Source organism: Melospiza georgiana, chromosome 3, assembly GCF_028018845.1.
Source record: "Melospiza georgiana isolate bMelGeo1 chromosome 3, bMelGeo1.pri, whole genome shotgun sequence".
NCBI lineage: Eukaryota > Metazoa > Chordata > Aves > Passeriformes > Passerellidae > Melospiza > Melospiza georgiana.
This window is the reverse complement of record NC_080432.1, coordinates 40,760,756-40,780,014: the sequence shown is the minus strand read 5'-3', so window position 1 is coordinate 40,780,014 and position 19,259 is coordinate 40,760,756. Positions and strand designations below refer to the sequence as shown.

At 39.9% G+C, this 19,259-nt stretch overlaps 1 protein-coding gene across 6 annotated transcripts in view; it reads right to left on the bottom strand.

The window, feature by feature from the left end:
- The window catches only part of TTC7A (tetratricopeptide repeat domain 7A), a 170,030-nt gene that overhangs the window by 89,609 nt on the left and 61,162 nt on the right, over positions 1–19,259 (bottom strand). For all 6 annotated transcript variants that reach the window (XM_058019555.1, XM_058019556.1, XM_058019557.1 and 3 more), the window contains 4 exons: positions 16,343–16,460; positions 10,388–10,445; positions 6,929–7,001; positions 356–516 (listed from right to left, as the gene is read on the bottom strand). In XM_058019555.1, coding sequence (XP_057875538.1) covers positions 356–516; positions 6,929–7,001; positions 10,388–10,445; positions 16,343–16,460 — 410 coding nt within the window. The remainder of the gene's footprint in view (positions 1–355; positions 517–6,928; positions 7,002–10,387; positions 10,446–16,342; positions 16,461–19,259) is intronic.

The following is a 19,259-nucleotide window of genomic DNA, read 5'->3' as shown; positions in this document are numbered from 1 at the left end:
ATTGCAAGAAAAATTTGTTTTTAACCAGGGAGTCACCAAATATAAAATTACTTGTGATACAGACACTGTCATAGTTGTCTCACCCTCGTTTCTCCACATCTAAAGTGAAATACAAAAAACTACAGGAAACAACACCCTCATCACAATACAGAAGAACAAATACTGGAAAAGAAAGCAAGTGTAAGGATTACAGAAAGACTGTGAAGACAGAAAGTAAAAGAATACCCTCCCCAGGAGGGGAGTGACACACCTGTAACACTTGTGATTTAACAGGCTCCTTGTGTACAACTGAGAACAACAGCTGGTGAGCAGCTCATTCCTGACTGGATGCTTGGCACCAGGCAACAGCTCTTACCTAAAGCTTTCTGGGTATTCAACAACAGCCATGTTGATAACATCCAGTGCATGCTGATAGTGCTTCTGAGCTGAAAAGAGGAGGGCCAGTAGATGAAGTGAATTCATGTCATCTTTGCACAGTTGCAGGGCTTCTTGAAGATGGTCTATAGCATCTGAAATCTAGAAGGAGATGGCGTAGAAATTACAAGAGAACACATCACTCTTTCAGTCCTACATTATACCTCAAAAATAAGAACAAATAGAGTAAACAGAAATTCTGAAGAAGTTTTGCTTAGGCACCTTTATTATCAAAACCGGCTGCCAAAATTAACAGACTGCACTGCTTGAAAAAAAACCCACACATTCTAGAGAAAGAAGTCCGCAGCATTACTAAATCACTGCTTATAAACAAGAGCAGCAGACCTGATCCCATCAACTCCCTCATCCTTTGGCATGGTGATTCTATGATGTAAACATATCCACCACAGATGCCCAAATCTCAGCTCCATTTTCTAGGATGAGTGGCTGGCTCTTCAGCTGGGGGTGAACACTGCACATCTCTGCTGCATTTTGTCTCTCATAATGGCCCAAGAAAGTCTTTCATGATTTGGATCAAGAACATAAAAATTAAATTTGAATGTTCAAGGGTAAAAGAGTCAAGATTTAAAATGCTGTCAAAAAAAGAAATATATTTGCAAGCAGTGATGTAAAGAGCAGTCCTGACAGTCACAGCAGCAGCACGTTATTAGAACCAAGTCTCGCTTGGCAGAAAACTTAACATCTATAATGAATGCAAGTCTATCACATGCTCTTTGTGATCCAGTACACTATTTTAGACTATCTGGTCAAAAGGGAACTTCTTAGCAGATTTTCTTTAGTTTGTTTACTGGTAAGTTTTATGTAGAGGATTTTCTTTAAGATTCTTTAGTGTCTCAAATTACTGTTACATAAATTATTGCATTTCTGTGGCTCTGAAAAGCTGCCGAAAACAAAGCATAAAAGTGTATAAATTGCTTCTCCTCATGTATGCTTTCCTGCTCCTTCTCTTAACGGATGGAGAATGCAGTTCCTTCTTTTCTACTATGAGAACTTCCCACCTAGCATAGCCTTACAGACATTCTACCCGGGCAAACCACCAGTGTCAAATTCCCACCGCCTCCACAGACCTCTCACAAAAACAAGAAGCACATAACTAAGGAAAGCAACAATCACACCACCTGCAGCTACTACAGAGGTTGTTGATTACCTAAAGTCCAGGTATCCTTCTGGGAGCAGTGCATATTCTGTTCATAGGACAACTTCATCAAAATGTCCAAGTGACATTTCTCTGTTGCTGTGCACACATGAGCCATGGTACTTAACTCTGTATTACTGGTGACTCCATGCAAGCCTGGAGATCAGTGTGACTGCTCCAGACATAACCCCAAACTGGCACTTGGCCCACAGCATCAAAACTGCTGAATGTCCTGGCTTGGATTCAGACTGGGATACATGACTGACTGCTCAGCTTTAGTGAATTACTGCTTGTCAGTGGAGCTACTTTAACTACATGTGTTATTAAAGCCTACTGCAAGGGTAAACACGTTGACCTAATCACTCACGTTCCCTCAGCAGTTTACTAGAACACATTTTCATACAATATAAAAATTCTAGCAATGACAATACAACTTGGAGCCAGGACCAGACAGTGGTAGGCCCAGATTTGCTTGTTCACAAAGTTGTTCATAGATATACCAGAGGTATATAAATTTGACTTGCTAAAACAAAGCTGCTGTCAAGACTTCTTGCACTCAGGACTAAAAACCCTTCTATTTCTTTCTATTTCTCTGTCTCAGAGCTGCACAAATACCCATAAAGAAAATACAAGTTTGGGGAAAAGTTAATTAGAAGAAAACCTGCAAATCAAACAACTGGAGAAGACTTGGAGCAACCTGTTCCAGATGATCCTGCTTTGAGCAAGGATTGAACTGGGTGATCTCTAAAGGTCCTCTTCAAACTATTCTATGATTAAGACTTGGGAGGGGGATCCTAATTTACTAGTATGAATCAGGCAAAGAATAACACTTGCAACTAATGCCTTTACTGAGGGACTTCAAAACTGTAGGGGTGCTTGACCTTACTCATGTGAGAATATGCAAACTGACACCTGGCTTTACGTGTTGAAAATGACTTAGGATCAAACTGCAGGTAGGTCCACACCCCTAAGAGAAGCTGGCCATCCAAGGAGCTCTCTGACTCTGTTGCAACATCCATGAAATAGAGCAGCAAAAAAGTGAGTTGTGGTCACTCCTGCAAACCTGTGTCTGCTGGAGAGGCAGCCATATATTGCTGGAAGAAATGTCATCTAAAGTAATTCTGTTCTGTAGTATGGGGCCTGCAATGGTTACATCTCATTTCAGTGCTTCCCTCTAGAATCATCAGAGTCACAGGCAATAGCTGGCCTTAAAAATTAATCATGCTTCCCTGGCACCTCATTTATTAACTTGAGTCCAAAAAGACTCCTTAGTGCTGTAACACCATTACTAGCCTACACAGTACTGCTGCATAATTAGAAACAGTGGACAAAAATAACATGAACTCTCTGCCTGTACAGAAAGCATTATGTGAAACAACAACCTGCAACAGACTAGATGCAATGAAATACAAACTACATTTCTACATCAACAAAAGCAAGATATTTGGCAGCAGTCAACACAAAACTTCTTCTGAAAGATGTATTTTTATTTAAGTAACTATATAATTTGAGAAAGATGGAAGCTGGTGTCACCCCAGATGGCACCCTGAAATGTCAGGGCTTTATCAGAGGCAGGCTGCCAGTTTAAAATTCCCTACCAGTACTGGACTTTAAAATAATCTTATTTCAGCTGGACTGCAAGTCTAAGTAGGGCCTACAATTAGAAGAAGCTACAGTTCCCTGATTTATCATTCTGTTAACAAATATACCACATGTTTTACATGGCACACAGGTATCTTCACATCACGCTGATTAGGGAGAAAAGATGCTGCAGTAGGCCAGAAATAGCATCCTGCAGCATTACCAAAATAATGCCACAATATGGATTGTTTAGGCTGCCTTTTATATAGTAGGATTTATTTCAATAATGCTATGTGTCTCCTTAAAAACAATGTTGATATGTCACAATTACAGGTATAAAAAGGAAAACAGAGTAAGTGTAAAAAATACTTCCTAACAGTAGAATGAACTTGGGTATTTTAAATGGTAAATGAAACAAGAACCCTTAAAAGGGATTTTCAGGCCTTATAATTTCATGTCAGTTGACAGTTACACTTAATTAACCATTACAACTACCCACTCCATCTCTTTTTATAGCATGGAAAGGAGAAAGCTTTACTGACTGGCAAGAGTTTCCATTGAAAACTGACTTGCTACAGTTCACCAGAACCTCAGGAAAGTAGGTATACACCTATGGGTTATTACTTAGTTCTTCCTACAAGCCATTCTTGATCACCAGAACAATCTAGGCTAGGATGTAGGCAGAAAAGCAGTATGTTGCTTTTCAGCAGAGGAGGCAGTTGGTAATCTGGGAAAAAGACAGAACAGAACTACCTACACTCAAGGAGTCACTGAAAGAACCACCTCTTGAATACCTCCTAAAACAGAGCTCCTCTCTTGGGCAGACAGCAGCCTCTCCTCCTTGAAACCAAACAAAAACTGGGCAAAACAGCTGAAATATTTTCTCTGCTCTCTTAAGTGATGTTTATCTTAACTGTACATCCAGACACTTGGGAAGGAAGTAGGTGCTTTCTGGATAGTGCCACTTGAAACTTGAGGTCTCTTGGAAGTCCACAGGAAACTGGTGAGACTTACAGTGCTCAGCTGCTGACCCTTAGCCACCTTTCCCTCTCCCATTTTCATGAAAAGAAAGGTTAGATCTAATCAAGTATTAAAATGGCATGATGCCTATATAAGTTGTTTTTACATATTCAGTACTGATTTACATGGCAGTCAAGGTCACAAACACCACCACCCCCAAAAAATCCGGATTCAACACTAAAAAATTAACAAGAGTGCTGCTGACTCTAGCGAGTAATTTCCATAGAAACCGGTCTGCTTTTTAAAAAACAAGGCAATGCATTAAAACCAGTGAGCTTTAAAATGTTCATTCTACCTTGTTTTTGCTGATCCAAGTGCTGTTACCACAGAAACAGGAGAAGCAGCCGAACCAGGCACTGGGAGTGGGGAGCTGCAAGTCTCATTTGTCACTGGGCTCTGCCAGCCCACTGCAGGTGGAGATATCCACTGCAGCAAGCACAGACCAGGCACTTCAGCTCAGGGGGAAAACCAGACTGAGAGACCCTCCTTACAGAACAGGTTATTCTACACTGTGTTTGGCTGAAAAAGCCACTACAACACTCTGGGGCTGATGTAGACCCTCCCAGTCTTCCCAGTGATTCCAGTGGTCTTTAAGACATACATGCACACATACAACGCTCATTATCATCATTTTTTATCTTGGTTGCTGGTGGTTTCAAATGCCAACTCTGCATGAACCTTTTATAACCATTCCTCCTCTGTCACATCCTCATCTCATGTCAGAGGGATGCCTATGTTTTTCCATTTCCCCTTTGCCTCCCCCAGTGGTGACAGAGACAAGTGCTATTGGAAATATTTTACAGCCTTCCAAGGAAGATGAATTGCTCCAGCTTTGCTTGGCACTCTACTGGTCAGCTGCCTCTCTTGCTTTGTTCCATGAAAACACTGTCTTATCTATGCAAGCTGATACCTATATTTTTCAATGCTGGGTACAGTTACCTTATTTATTGACCCTGACTATGGAAACAAAAAGGTCTATTTGTTGAGAAAAACACTGAGGTATTATATTATATTATAACCTACTATGTAGAAGAGGCCTGATTTATTGGTATTATAGCATTGCCTGATGAAAGCCCTAACTGTGATGTTCAATAGTTAATGCAATCTATCAAAAAAGGTATCATTTATCTTTCAGTTAATCAGAAAGAGAATATATTAGATACTTTAAATAATTAAGTATATTAAAAATGCATTACCAAATGTTTATCATTAAGTAAACTGGCAAAAGAAGAGTAGGGTATTTTACAGCAGTTTAAAAATACAGAAGTCTCAGGTATCTCCTCTCTGTCCAAGCATGCATTAAAGATTTATATCACACTTGATGGGAGAAGAGCAGGAGCACCGTGGCAGGGGTCAGGCTGACACTACACAATACACTGAGATCACACAGCTGTGGGAGCAGAGGCGACTGGCATAACATCAGGGATGAAAACACACAGGTGAACTAGACAAACGAGGAAAGTGAACATGGGGACAAGAGACTGAATGGAAAGAACAGGAGGGAAGGGAAATGAAGCAACAAGAGAGATGAAACAACATGGCAAAGACAGGCTACAACCAGAAAAAAAAAAAAGTAATGAGTTAAAATGCCAGTAACGGTGAAAACAACAAAAAATCAATGACCACAAAAATCTTCATTTTATTTTTCAGGACATTTCAGCTGAAAAGCTGTAATTCTTTACTCATGGCAAGCAGAAGAGGTAGCAAATCAGACCATCTCCCTATGAGGCAAAAGCTGGGAGAGAAAAAAGGGTAGCTGGGTGTTTTTTAATGAAAGACCCTGAGCAAACTGCATCATAAAGCAGCCAGTAGGCAGATGAGAAAGTTAAATAAGCCATTTTAATTATCCTTTCTTATTGCAGGCTCACAGCACACTGCTCTCATTATGAAAGGGTTACAAAAGTGACATTATCAAGAGGGTGCTCTCTTGGAACAATTAGTTTAACCTAATGAACACACAGCTCCCCTAATTAGCTCAGGAAAGTAAGAAATACCCAACTGTTCAACTCCATAGTGTAGACTAGGGAGAGCAAACTGCAGCAATCAGAAGGCCTGCCAAAGAAAGAAACTACAATGATGAAATTTCAAATCTAGCTAGAGAGGTATTTAAAAAACAGAAGCTGCTCCAATAAAGACTTTAGCTTTTAAACAGAAAGGACAGAGAAATACAACACCCCAGTTTTAAGAAAAAGGGGCAGAAAAATAAAGCACAGCCCAAGTGGTTGGGTTTTTTTTTTGAAAGGCAGTGCAGAGCATTTTCTGATCAGCTTCACTTTTATGAGTTAACACCTGCAGCAGCATTCAAATGCCAACTAATCCCACTCTCTGCAGAGCTCCAGTACGCGTCAGAGCCTGGCGTCAAACGTGCCCAAGTTTGGAATAAAGCGATCTCAGCGCGCGATCTGGCACTGCACGGAGCCGGGCACAACGGGACAGCCTCTGGAGCGGCCCGTGCGGGACAGTGACACCAGGGAGCAGCAACAAACACACCTCCTCATCCCACACACACAAGGCTGCTCCAAGACTGCTCAGGAGTTAGAGCGGAACACATTCCCCAGGGAAGGCCATTCCATGTGCCACAGAATTATTATTTTTAGAGTAAGAATTAAAAAATATTTTACATAAACATATTCTGACTGCTTGTCACCGGTTACAACGCAGGAAGGAAGGGACCCTGTTTAGCAAGCCTGGGTCTTGTTCAACTGGACTGTCCTTCCATCCTCCCATGACCCAGTGATTTCCAAATATTTCACATACCTGTCTGACAAGAGCCAGCTGCAGTGACAGGTAGAGGATAATCTGGTGATCTTCAGGGGCCAGGTCATGTGCTCTTTAAGGACAACCACATAAGACAGAAAGAAAAGTGACTGTTAGATTGCACTTTGCAGAACTCCTTCACCATGAGTCACATTAGCACAGAACAAAACCCAGTCTTCCCCCACAGAAAACTAGTCCAGTAATGGGGAGCACACTGAAACTAGACAAAAAGCAGAACAGTGCTGCTCTGGCTAAGCCAGAATCCCAGGAAAACATATGAGAAACACAGCTGCCAGGATGTTCTACAACTTACATGCTCCTTTATTAAATGCCACTTAATATTTTGGAACTTGGATAACTAATATGGAAAAAGCAGCTCTGAGCACATAACAAACCTATCAAAGCATCATTTTAAGTAATTCAGGTGATAGACACAGTTGTCTAAGTTGTTCCTATACTGCCACTTTTCAAACATTAAGAGAGGGTTGGATTAACACTGAAAAAGTAATCACTATGAGCATGTAGAGGACTAAAGATCAGGAGCCTGTGACACAAACTGGTGCTCAAACATACAAAACATTCTCCACCCTGCAGCTTCTAGTTTAATTTTTGACTCCTAGTTAATTAGCAGACTCCTAATTTGGAAAGGGAAGACACTGAGGGAGGAATGATTTGATGACAGGAGCTGTGCCTGGACCAACACCAAGGCCCTTACTGGTCAAGCTTGGACTCTGAGATACCCCTTCCAGCCCACAGCAGGCATACACTGAAGCCTTGGCTAGAGAAGGCTGCAGTGTCTCCAGAACCAGATGTGCAGGCCTTTAACAAAGTTGTGTACAAGGCAGGGAACAAGGGAACAGGGATGGACAGCCTAGGCAGAACTGTCCCCTCTCAGACTATGCTAGGCACAAAACTGCAGTGTGAATTTGCTAGCCTGTGGAGAAGCCATTAACCAAGGCAATGCTGGGACAGTGTCTGAGGGAACCCAATGTAGGAGGAAAGGTGGGGCAGCAGCTGATGCCACCTGGCAGCCCACTCCAGGAGCCAGTGGATTCTCCCCTTGTGACTCACAGAGCTCACTCACGGCTCTGCAGCACAGGGAAACCATTTCACATGGGAGAAATGGGGAAGAGGAAGGTCCCTCATAGCCAATTAACATTTCCTGACCTCTTTCTGGGCTGCATTCCAGGACACCAGGGAAACCTGCACCTGCACTGCCAGGCCCAAAGTGAGCACAATTAATGTCCTTATGAGGGGAGAAACGACAGGCTGACAACACTGGTGGTTAAAACCCATGCCAAAACTATTGATTTGCTAATAATAAACAAGTAGCAATAAAATAATTCCTTCAGGAAACAAACCACACACCATTTTAATGGCAGTCACTTTTCAAATACCATCTTGGCCTGTGAGCAAGAAGATTTTGAAGCTTATTTTTATAACTAAAAGCTCTAGAACAAATTAATTTAGTATGGACTGAATATGTCCTGTAACTCTATAAGTCAAGGTGGCACTCAAGTGTTCTGAAGCAATGCCAAAGACATCAATGTGCAATTAGTACAGGTGAGTCACTAATTTCTCCTTCCACTTCAGAAAATACAAAAAAACTCCCAAACCCAAATAGTCACCACCCCCCCAACCAAAAAAAATCCCCAACCCCCTCCAAGATTGCAACAAACAACAAAACTCCACAAGGTAGAACCCAGCTTTGCCCTAAGGTGTTAGACAGGGTGAGTCACCTCTTTACAAAGTGTCTCTTGTGAAACCTTCAGTAGCCTCTCCAGCAACGAGTAACAGGGGAAAGTTCACAAGAATATAGCAGATGAAATTAATGGTGCTTTTGAAAAGAAACAAAGGATTGTTACTTTACTGCTCATTTTCCTCAGAAGGAATTAGAAAAACATTTGGTGCAATCTTCCAGCTGAAAAGGCCCCTTACTGAGATGACTACAGGCCAAACTATGGCCTGAGAGATCATACAGGCTCTTCAAAAAAAGACAAAAAGCAAGGAAGGTACAAAAAGGAAGGAAACCAAACTTAGGCATTTAGAAAACACTAGTAATCAGCTCACTGTCACATTCGTGTTGGCTCACGTTTGAGTAACTAATGTTTGGCTAGAAGCTTGTCTGCCTCCTAGGCAGAGTTAAGATACCATGAAAACAAGTCACAGCCAATGAGAAAGGTCACAGGATAAAAAACAAGGAAGCTGAAAAGCAGTGCAGCACCACAATTCCTTAAAACTGGTCAGCAGTTTATGTATGATACTGGAGTCCACAAACTAGTGTGACTTAAAAGTAAAAGTACACTCCTCATCCAAATAGTGAATGAATAAATGGCTTTTAGAAGTTTTCTCTCTCAGATCTCCATAAGGTAAACACCTAGAATTGTATCTGTGGTTTCAGTTCTTGCACTCACTACAAAACCAGTGTAAGACAAACATGCTGGGCTCCTTCTTGGTCAGCATCAGCAAAACAGCTAAGATCTTTTAAAATTGTTCAAATTGTTAAATCTGTACTTTGAGATTCCAGAGATCGCACGTTTTCTTCACTTATGTAATTATGACAACAATAAACTCAGAATTAGATCCTTCAGCCCAAGACTGGGGGCACATAAGCTTCCATTTAATTGCAATCTATAGTCTGTAGGCATCTACATTCACAGTGGGTTGTAAATTGTGAATGTAATTGTACAAATGTAAGTAACTGCCTGAACACCACCTAGTGTATTTTGGGTGGTGTAATTTAATCATAACAGTCAGGAAGCTCACACATTAATACTCTACTCCACAGAATGGACAAAAAAAGGTTTTAAATCAAGCAGTTGTACTTGAGGTCTCAAGTGTAGTTGCACAAGAGTGCACAGTTGCTTCCAGAGTGCAGCCATTGTATCAGTTTTCCCCAAAAATATAGGGATGAAGGAGAGGTGAGTGGTGCCTGCTTTGTTCCACTAGCTCTAGAACCTCCTCTTCCAACAATAGCTGATTTAAACACTTATTAGGACAGCAATTATTCTCTCCCCTAGGTGCCCTGGTGCCAGGTCACCCATAGCTGCTTACACCCTGATGGTGGAGGTACTTTCCCACCATGATGGAAATAGGATTTTAAGCCTGCTTCACACAGGAATTGAGACAAAATTAGCTTTCCACATCTGCCAGCTGGCATCATGTGAGGAAGCTGCATCTCCCAGCACTGTAGATCTCACTGCAGCTAATTTGGGGCTAAGGTTTTTTTCTGTAAGGTGGCAGAACAGTACTCTTACCTTGGATATTCAATCAAATAATCACTGCATTTAGCCATCACAAAAATGGTTTTGACAGACTACTGCTGAAATCTAATGAACTGTTTTCAAACCTTCCAGCACAGAAGCCTTACACAGAGGAAAAAGAAACATAAAAAGAAAAAAAATTTCTGAATTAATGAAAAAAATGCACAAAGCAAGTATCTGCAAAATTCCTACTCACCTCTCCAAAGACTGAAGTGCTTTCTTGTTTAATTCATCCTGAGTGCTCTTTAGAGTAGCTGTAGGACAAGATACAATACCATTTAAGTGTTAATTCAATGTCTCAGATCAAATAAATAAATATATAGAGTATCCAAACTGGGAGCATAAACAGTATGGAAATCTCTGTGTGTTTGTGCATGTGCTCATTTTGACATGAATTCTCAAATTCATTTTTATTAAAGATTATTTTAAGTCCTTTGTTTGAAATACTGAAGCATTTTTTATTTATATATGCCACTGAAGGGGGCTGGGAGAAGGGGTCAAACACTAACCAGATACCAAGAAAATAACAGGTCCTCAGCCAGACTGCTGCAAATGCTACAAGCAGTAACCTGCATCACATTCTGATTCAGGTACAGTATGTGTACAGAATGTACACATTCACCACCATCTTCATAGGATGGTGCTGCAGGTGTAACTGGGAACACCAGCAGCCAAACTTACAGCTCTGTGACAAAACACCACCATCTTTGAGACCACAACAGACTTCAGGTTACTTCAGATGTGGCATTAGCCACTAATGCCCTTCTTCCATGCCTCTAATTGCTTGATTAATGGATCCTGCCCAGTACACACATGTATCACTGTATAAATTAATTCCTACCTAAAACCAGAAAAGGAAGAGAAGAATCAAGATCATCAGAAACAGAGGAAGATGGCTTTCTCAGATGCAAAACATCTGGAAACCTAGTGATGATTTTTAGAAATGCATTGGCTGTCTTGTTCTGGTTCTTGCATGGCAGCTGTTTCTTGTTCTGCCTATCCTGAAATTGAGAGCTATTGATCAACAGCATAAGGAAGTGATGAGTAGTTAATCCATCAGCAAACCTCACCCATGAATGTATCTGAATTGATACATCAAGTCACTGCATGCTCCAAAATAGCAAGTTACTAAGTAGTATATAATTATGCAACAAACCCAGTGAAATTCAAGTATTCTTAAAAGTTATTAAGAAGAAAAGAGATGTGTTCTTCTGCAAGACCTGCAAATGTAACCAGTTTCTTTGCATTTTGCAATATGCCAGTAAGTGAAATTTTGTAAGTAAATTATTTGTTGCAGTAGCTATAGTGATCAGACCTTTCGTACTTCTACATCTTCCAACAGTTCTTCAGAATACCAGGTTCATTTGGGAGGAACAGCAATCTTCAGGATTTCCTAATCATAAAGATCAGAACTTGCTTAGGCCACAAAACCTACTCTAAGATAAAAAACTTATCCAAAAATTTGTATTTCAAATAATAAATTTTAAGACATGGACTTTCATGTAAAATGCAGCATCTATTAAAAACATATCACTCTCAGTAGCCTTAAATCAGGCTGCAAAATACTGGATAAAGGTAACAAAGGAAGAAAATTTGGAAATAAATTAAAGAACCAAGATTGATGTAAACAAAAATGCTTGAGGAGACATTGGAAAGGATTTGATCATACCTATAAACATCCCTACAGAAAAAAATCTGACATTCTGTTTCTCATGGAAACTACCATTCTTTAAGTTACAGAGCAATTCTGAAGATGTCACACAATAAGAAAGACTGAAAGAAATATTGCCATTTGTCCCTTAAATTAAACACCAAATGGAAAAACTAGAACTTCGAGCTTCCACCTGTTAAGACATTTGACTAATGTTCAGTTTGTAGTTAGAAAGAACACAAAATATGTTGTGGAAATGATGTGATTACTCTGCAACTAGTCAGCTTTGCCTCTGCATTACTGGGAAACAGCATGTGACTGCCACCTCCCACAATATGGACTGCATCTTCAGCTACCACAAAGTTGGAATGCTGCGTGCAGCTTGGCATCCCCAACAGAAGACGTGGTTCCACTGGAACAAATCCAAAAAAGGGCCATGAAAATGGTTGGAGGGCTGGAAGACGTCTCCTATACAGAAAAGTCGAGAGAGTTGTCATTTTTCAGTCTGGAGAAGGGTCAAGGGAGGATCTCTTAATACTTCAAGGGGGTTTTTAAGAAAGACAGTTATTTTTTTACCAGGTCCTATAAAGACAGGACAAGGGGCAATGCTTTTAAACTAGAAGAGGAAAGATTTCGATTATATACAGGAAGAAATTCTTTACTAGGAGAGTGGCAAGACTCTGAAACAGGCTGCCCCAAGATATTGCAGATACCCTACCCCTGAATTATTCAAAGAAATCTGCAACCCACTTGTATCACTGAGAAACTCTCACTTCAGACAAAGAAAAGTTTGCACTAAGGAAACAGAGCCTGGTGCATCTGATTAAACTTTTAAAATTTGTGCTCTATTCTCCCAGGTAAATGGTACCAAAGAATTCTTCAATCCCTACCCAACTTTACTTCCTGCCAGCATGGCTGCTGCAGCTCCATCAACTAAAACAAAATATTACTTATTACTAAGATTAAAATAAGCTCCAAAAGCAGTCTGACCAATGGAAGAGTGGCACAGGAGGGCTTCTGAAACCTGTAAGACTTTTGCAAATGCCACTTGAGCAGCCCAAGATTTATTTTCTGAAGCAATCTGGGTTTTTAAAGCAGCTTCAGCCTTACTAAAATTCAATAGGCTCTTCAGCAGCATTTTGTACCTACACATAAAGCTCTGGATCACATTTAAAAACAAAGGAGGACAAGCTCTGTGTTAGTAAAAGCAGTTAGAGCACAGCAGGAGTAGTGAATGTATGGAATGAAACACAGTGCCAAGGATCAGAATCAACTCTACAAACATGGGGACAGGAATCTAGTTCTAATCTTGTCCAATGGATTGAGCACCCATTAGCAGCTGAAGCACACTCAGGTCTATTTATGTAAAACATTTGTTTTGTGAGAAAGGATTCAGTTTGTAATGTGCAAAACTGTTCCTGTATGTGACTCACAATGTAAGAAGTGGGGATGACAGATAAATGGACTTCATAAATAAATTTCTAATCCAAACTAAAACAATTACATATATGCACCCTTTTGCAAATATGACTGAGTTTCAGAAATTATTCCCTTGTGTTAAGACATCTAATATGGCACAACATACATTTTAAGCACCCAGAATTATAATTAAAAATGGCATGCACTGTTATTTCCAAAAGCAAAGACCAAGTTTGTTCACTAATAATTTATTGACTTCGGGGGGGGGGGGGGCTTAACACTAACCAGCGCTGTCAGTACACTGACTGTGAAATCCACAGAGACTGATAGAACGAGTTTCTGATTCAGTCCCTGATCCATGACCTTCTACCAAAATTCTAAATGAAAACAGAGATACAGCACAATCTCTGAAAAAAGAATGAGGGACTGTTACATATAAAAAGATTTCACAATTTGTGAGATGGTGATGTGAGGTAAGAAGAGCACTTGTATTTCACAATACATTCTCAACCTAGTCTTTCCTCTTCAGCCTTTGGTAAATTCATGTTACCTTTCCCTGTCTTCAGTGAATTCTTCACCAGACCTAAGGGAGGAAAAGTTGACAATACAGCTTATGACAAAACTGGAAGTATGGGAGGAAGAGAAATGGTTTGCTGTTGTCATTGACAACTGACATTGGAAAGTGATCTGCAGAAAATGAACATTAACTATGCACAAGGAGACTTGGGCTTCTAAGACTGAGGAAAAAGAGTAAAAGTGTCAATGACTTCCTCTGAGGACACATCTTTTAGCTACTTCAATGAGACTTGTTTCAAGAAACATGTAATTAAACATTAAGAATAAGGAAGCTTTCCAGCATAAGTTTCTGGAAATCTTACTTCCTACAGGAGCTTTTTGCAAATCACAAAAAAAAAGCCTTTAATACAACTCCTCAGTGCCTTTGTCACACAGGAGGAGAAATAATTACTAAAAGGTTATATTAAATAAGAAAGTCTAACTTGGATGGAAGGCTGAAAGCTTTAGAAGGAAATCGGTCAAATGTCTCAAACACTTAGCTACTATTGAAAATACTGATTGACTGAAAGTCATCTCAACTAGAAAGTTACAGGAATCTCATATATACACACACATATAGATGTTTGACTTGTCTGCATATGGCAGTAAGAACTGGTATAAATACAATGGTAAACAAGATTGACAACATGAGACAGGATTACATCATAGAATTGTTGTCTTTCAGCATGTTCTAGCTTTGCTTCCTCACTGTCATATGCTATTTTTTAACAATGCTAATGAAAAATGTCTTGCTAGTGCAAATTTGACATTTTCTAGTGAAACACAGTTCCATATTCATGACCATCATATGTATGCTTTTGAAGGACTTAATCCATTTTATTAAAATATAATCTGCAAAATGGAAACCTATTCTTCACTCCTCCAATACTGAGTGACTTGTCCTGTTGTCTTAAAGGCTAGAGATACAGTGAGAAGGCAGATATATTCCACTGTTTCAAAACATAAATGAGAGGCTAATCTGAAAATAATCCAAGGCAGCTGTTGTGAAGACTGTTTGTTTTACATTAAAAAGGACACAATATTGAGCTAGTCTCTTGAAAACTCAGGAGGTTTCCAGAAAAAGTTTCCAACTCATATTTTGCTGCGCCAAAATATTTTTAGAGCTAGAGTACAGTACATGCCTCTTCATTCTTTAGAAACCACCTTCTTTTCATACTGAAGTTTACAAAGAGATCATAAGGGGCTGACATAGAAAACCTTCTATCCCTGAAAATAGTCTATGGGATCTTGTATAGCTTTACAACAGTTTAAACGATGTCTATGCAAAATGCCTTAAAAACTACGCTGTTAAGTAGAACTCTATTCCTAGTGGAGTTAAAATATATATGTAGGACAAAGTTCAGGCTAGGAAGGACATACTTTTTGACATGAACTTTCTAGGGAGAACTACTCTGAGGCAGAGAAATGGAGAACTGGAGAGAGCTGCAGTGCCTGTAAGCCTCCATGATGAAAAGCAGTTCCCAGAACAGATCAGATATGGCTGGCTGTAAAACTACACCAGCCTGTGCTACTGAGGAGCACAAGAACACTTTCTCAGACACATGTCTTGCAGAATTCTGGTGTAAGTTGCAAGGCCTGCATATTCCATGATAGCATGATAGAGTAATTTTAGCTTTGATTCAGGCTTCTTTGCTGAATCAACTTTGAAATAGTTGGTTTGTTTCTGTGGAACCTCTATGAGAGAAAAGCCATTGCTTGCATGAGGGCACGACTGCCAAAATCATTAGGAAACAAACCAGCTCAGCCATTATTCAAAGAAAATGTGTTAGAACATATATTCTACCCATGTTAGAAGTCACAGAATAAACAAAGACTGTTCCCACCTGTGAGCTTGATGAAGGTCAGAGCTAGAACTCTCCCAAACACTTCAAGCCCTACAAAGCACTAAATCTGCAGAAGCCCCTTGTCCACTCATTCAAGATCCAAGTAAGCAGAGTTAAAATAAAATACTTCTTACATTCAGTGGTCTGTTTCTAGTCAACATCCACATGTATCAGCGAGGTAGATATTTTTATCTTGTTTACTTCTAAGTAAAAGAAACTCCATCACAGAGAGGTTGAATCTCTGTGGGGAATCAGTATCATGCCAGGAACTGAAGTGAGGCATTTCTGACTCCAGTTCTTGGATTGTATTTCTTTATGATTTATGAGTGGGTGACAAAAATATGAAAACAGATGGAAAAATTGACTTTTGGTTGTGTAAATTAAGTGAAAAAAATGTATTACAAATATTCAAGTAAAACACACCAAGCATTGTCAGCTACACTCAGATAATCACCCCCTAAGTAATGACCTGCATATCTCCCTTTACCTAATAACTTCATTTTAATTACCACAGAAGAAGCTCTCTGAGCATGTGAACAATTCCCATTTATCTTGTGATCTGATTGCTTTTCAATGTCTAGTCAGCACTGAAAGCAGATTTTCCAATAAATTCCAATTGCTTGCACGGAAGACTTGGAACAAATGCTCTCCATGTAACACACTTGACAAAGAAGTAACTCACCATCAGTAGCTTGAAGGCTGTATGTCAGGCCCAGTGCCAGGTAACCCTTTGCCAGGGACTCTCCAGCATCCTCCCCCAGGTCTATCACCATTTTAGCAAAGTGTTCTGCTTCTTCCAGCTGCAAAAGAGGTAGGTTGAGTCTTATGGGCATTTCCTCTATATTTGTTCCAATAAAATTCACCATTTGCCTTACCTGCAAGTGATCTGAGAGCCATTCACACAAGGGCTTTCAGTGATCCCAGTGAACACTCATAAAAAGGAGAATGTAGAAGGTCAGATGAGCAGACCTTGGTGCACACGCACAGTTTTAAGAAAAGTTTGGGGTTTGCACCCCAAACTCTTTCCAGATGTTTAAGATTAATCAAGGACATGATCTTTTTTTATAGCTTCCCTCAGGCACACTTCAATCATGCAGCCTAAAATGCAAACACTGGATCAGCTGGACTACATATATGATATTCTAGTAGGGCATTGAAAGGTCTAACAGGTTTCTTCCTTCAAGAGAAAACCATTCAGTTTTGCTGTCTGATTTTTTTAAACCTTAGCAAATTTTACTGTCTTTTCAAACATTAGAATAAAACAAGAAACCACTAACTTCACTGAAAGCTCTCAGCTGCTGCTTGAAATTCTGTTGCCAAAAGGACGCAGAAATTTCAGAACATAAATTTTGATCTGAACTAACACACTACCCTGGCAGCTCTGGCTGCACTAACTGCTTTCTGCATCCTTTGCAAAGACACAATTTCCTTGAAAATGTATTTTATATTATAGATAGAGTTTGGAGGAGAGAGCAGTCACAATCTCTCAGGATCAGCCTCCAAAGTGATGGAATATGTAAGCTGGTCTCTTCTACTACATCACAGATTGCTCTCCACAGCCTTCCTTTCAACACATATCTATCAGCATCTGTAAAATCCAAGTTACTGGCAATTTTAAATAAAAAGAGTAAGTTAAATATTATTATAGAATGGAGTGTTTCTTATTTCTAACTTTAAACTCTTATTAATATCACTCACCCATTCTGAGTAGAAAAGACAAAGACCTGTACACTGTATATACATTGAAAGGTGTAGGTTGGAGAGACACTGGCAAAACTTGTAAGTAATACCTGAAAGATAGAGCCTACAGGAAGATCTCATTTCTGTACAAGACATTATGCAGATCCTGTCACCCATAATCAGAGTCATCCCTAATCAAGAAGCAGACACCATTACACTATCTGACAAATCCTCCCTTTGGAAACTTTAATTACATCACAACTGACTTTATGGGATGGGGTTGTTTAATTTTGAGAAAGTACTTTTTGTGTTGGAAATCCACCTAGTTTAGATGCAAGTACTCTGGATGTGTGCCCTCTCTATACTCAGCATTGTCAGACTTCAGCACCTCATGGCTCCTTAACATCTAAAACAGCTCACTCATAACAACCTGGAATTAAAATGCACCATCAGACAAGAAATTTGCCTTCTGCAGTGATCTGTTAATACACTACCTATGAACTAAATCTACTTGACTTGATGTAGCATCCTGTCAATGAGCCTCCTAATCCCATCACTTGAAAACATTCAGGTGACAACATTAACTAATGGCTTCATAAACAAACCACCTGGATTTATTAGATGATAGCAAACATTAGAAGAAAATCACTTTTAACATAAAGCTGAACAAAGGCTGAAAACTGCAAGTGAAGAAGCAAATCTCCACTGCTTGAATTTCTTCCCACTGGTGCAACTCCCTGAGGCCACAGGATTCAAACTAGATGTAGAACAATTATTCCCTAATTTCTGAAACCTCAGATCAGTCAGTCCAACAACCAACACCTATGTTACCATCAAACCCTTTCCTGAAAGCATTAGTGCTCCTCATTGCCCCATCAGCTGTGACTGTGGAAGCCACTAACTGACACAGGAACACCTCTTGAGGAATACTGGGACTCACCAAGTAAACTGAAAGGCCTGTCTTTGAGGGTGTAATCCAAAGCTTACCAAAACAACTGGAAATAGTCCCACCTACTTCAGCAATGTTGAGGTAGAACCCTTAAACTCTAATCACATCAGGAAGACTGAGATTTGTTTCAGATTTCTTAACCTGTCAGTAGCCCCAGCAGCTTTCCAGCCACATACTGAAATGTGTCCTGGACCACAGCCTAGGACAATGAAAACTTGCCACATAGAAAAAACCCCAAAAACAAAACCCACAAATGAACAACAAAAGCCCCTCCTATATTATAACTGAATTCTTCTCTCTCAGAAACTTTTACATAAGACATGAAATCTCTGCAGCTTGAAAATTCATTATGCACCTCTTTGCCACCATAAACAGCTATATTCTCACTCTCTTTCTTTATTGTTTTTCCTCTTCTCCCCACACACACTTTCATCCAAGAAGTGTCCATTAGACAAAGAAAAGAGCTCTACAAGGTATTGAAATGACTAGTGAACAAGAGAAGGGGGAGAGTGCATGGAAAAAATGAATGAAAAGTTTGAAGCTGAAATGAGGACATGTAAAATTGGAGAGATTTTGTTCCATTGTTTCTCTGAATGGTCACCTGATGGTAATTCCAGTTTCTGACTGGAAATACCTATACTGCACAAATCAGTAGTGCACCATTCAGCCTTCCCGCCTGCCAGTTAGCCAGGACCACCTGTCAGTATCAGATTAATCTAATGAATGAATAATTAAAACCATAACTTTTCAGAGTGGCTGAAACAGCACTTCTAGCACATTCTTGTGAACATTTATTCATACTAAACCCTAATGGCACTTTGACCAGCCACAAAGACTCTTATGAATGCAAACCTGGGTCAGCTGAAGTCTGCTTTGAAAATAAGTGGCCTCAACAAACTCCAGCACAGCTGGTTCTGTTTATGAGAACATTTACTTTTCCTTCTTACAGCACTCAGACACTTCTCCCTGC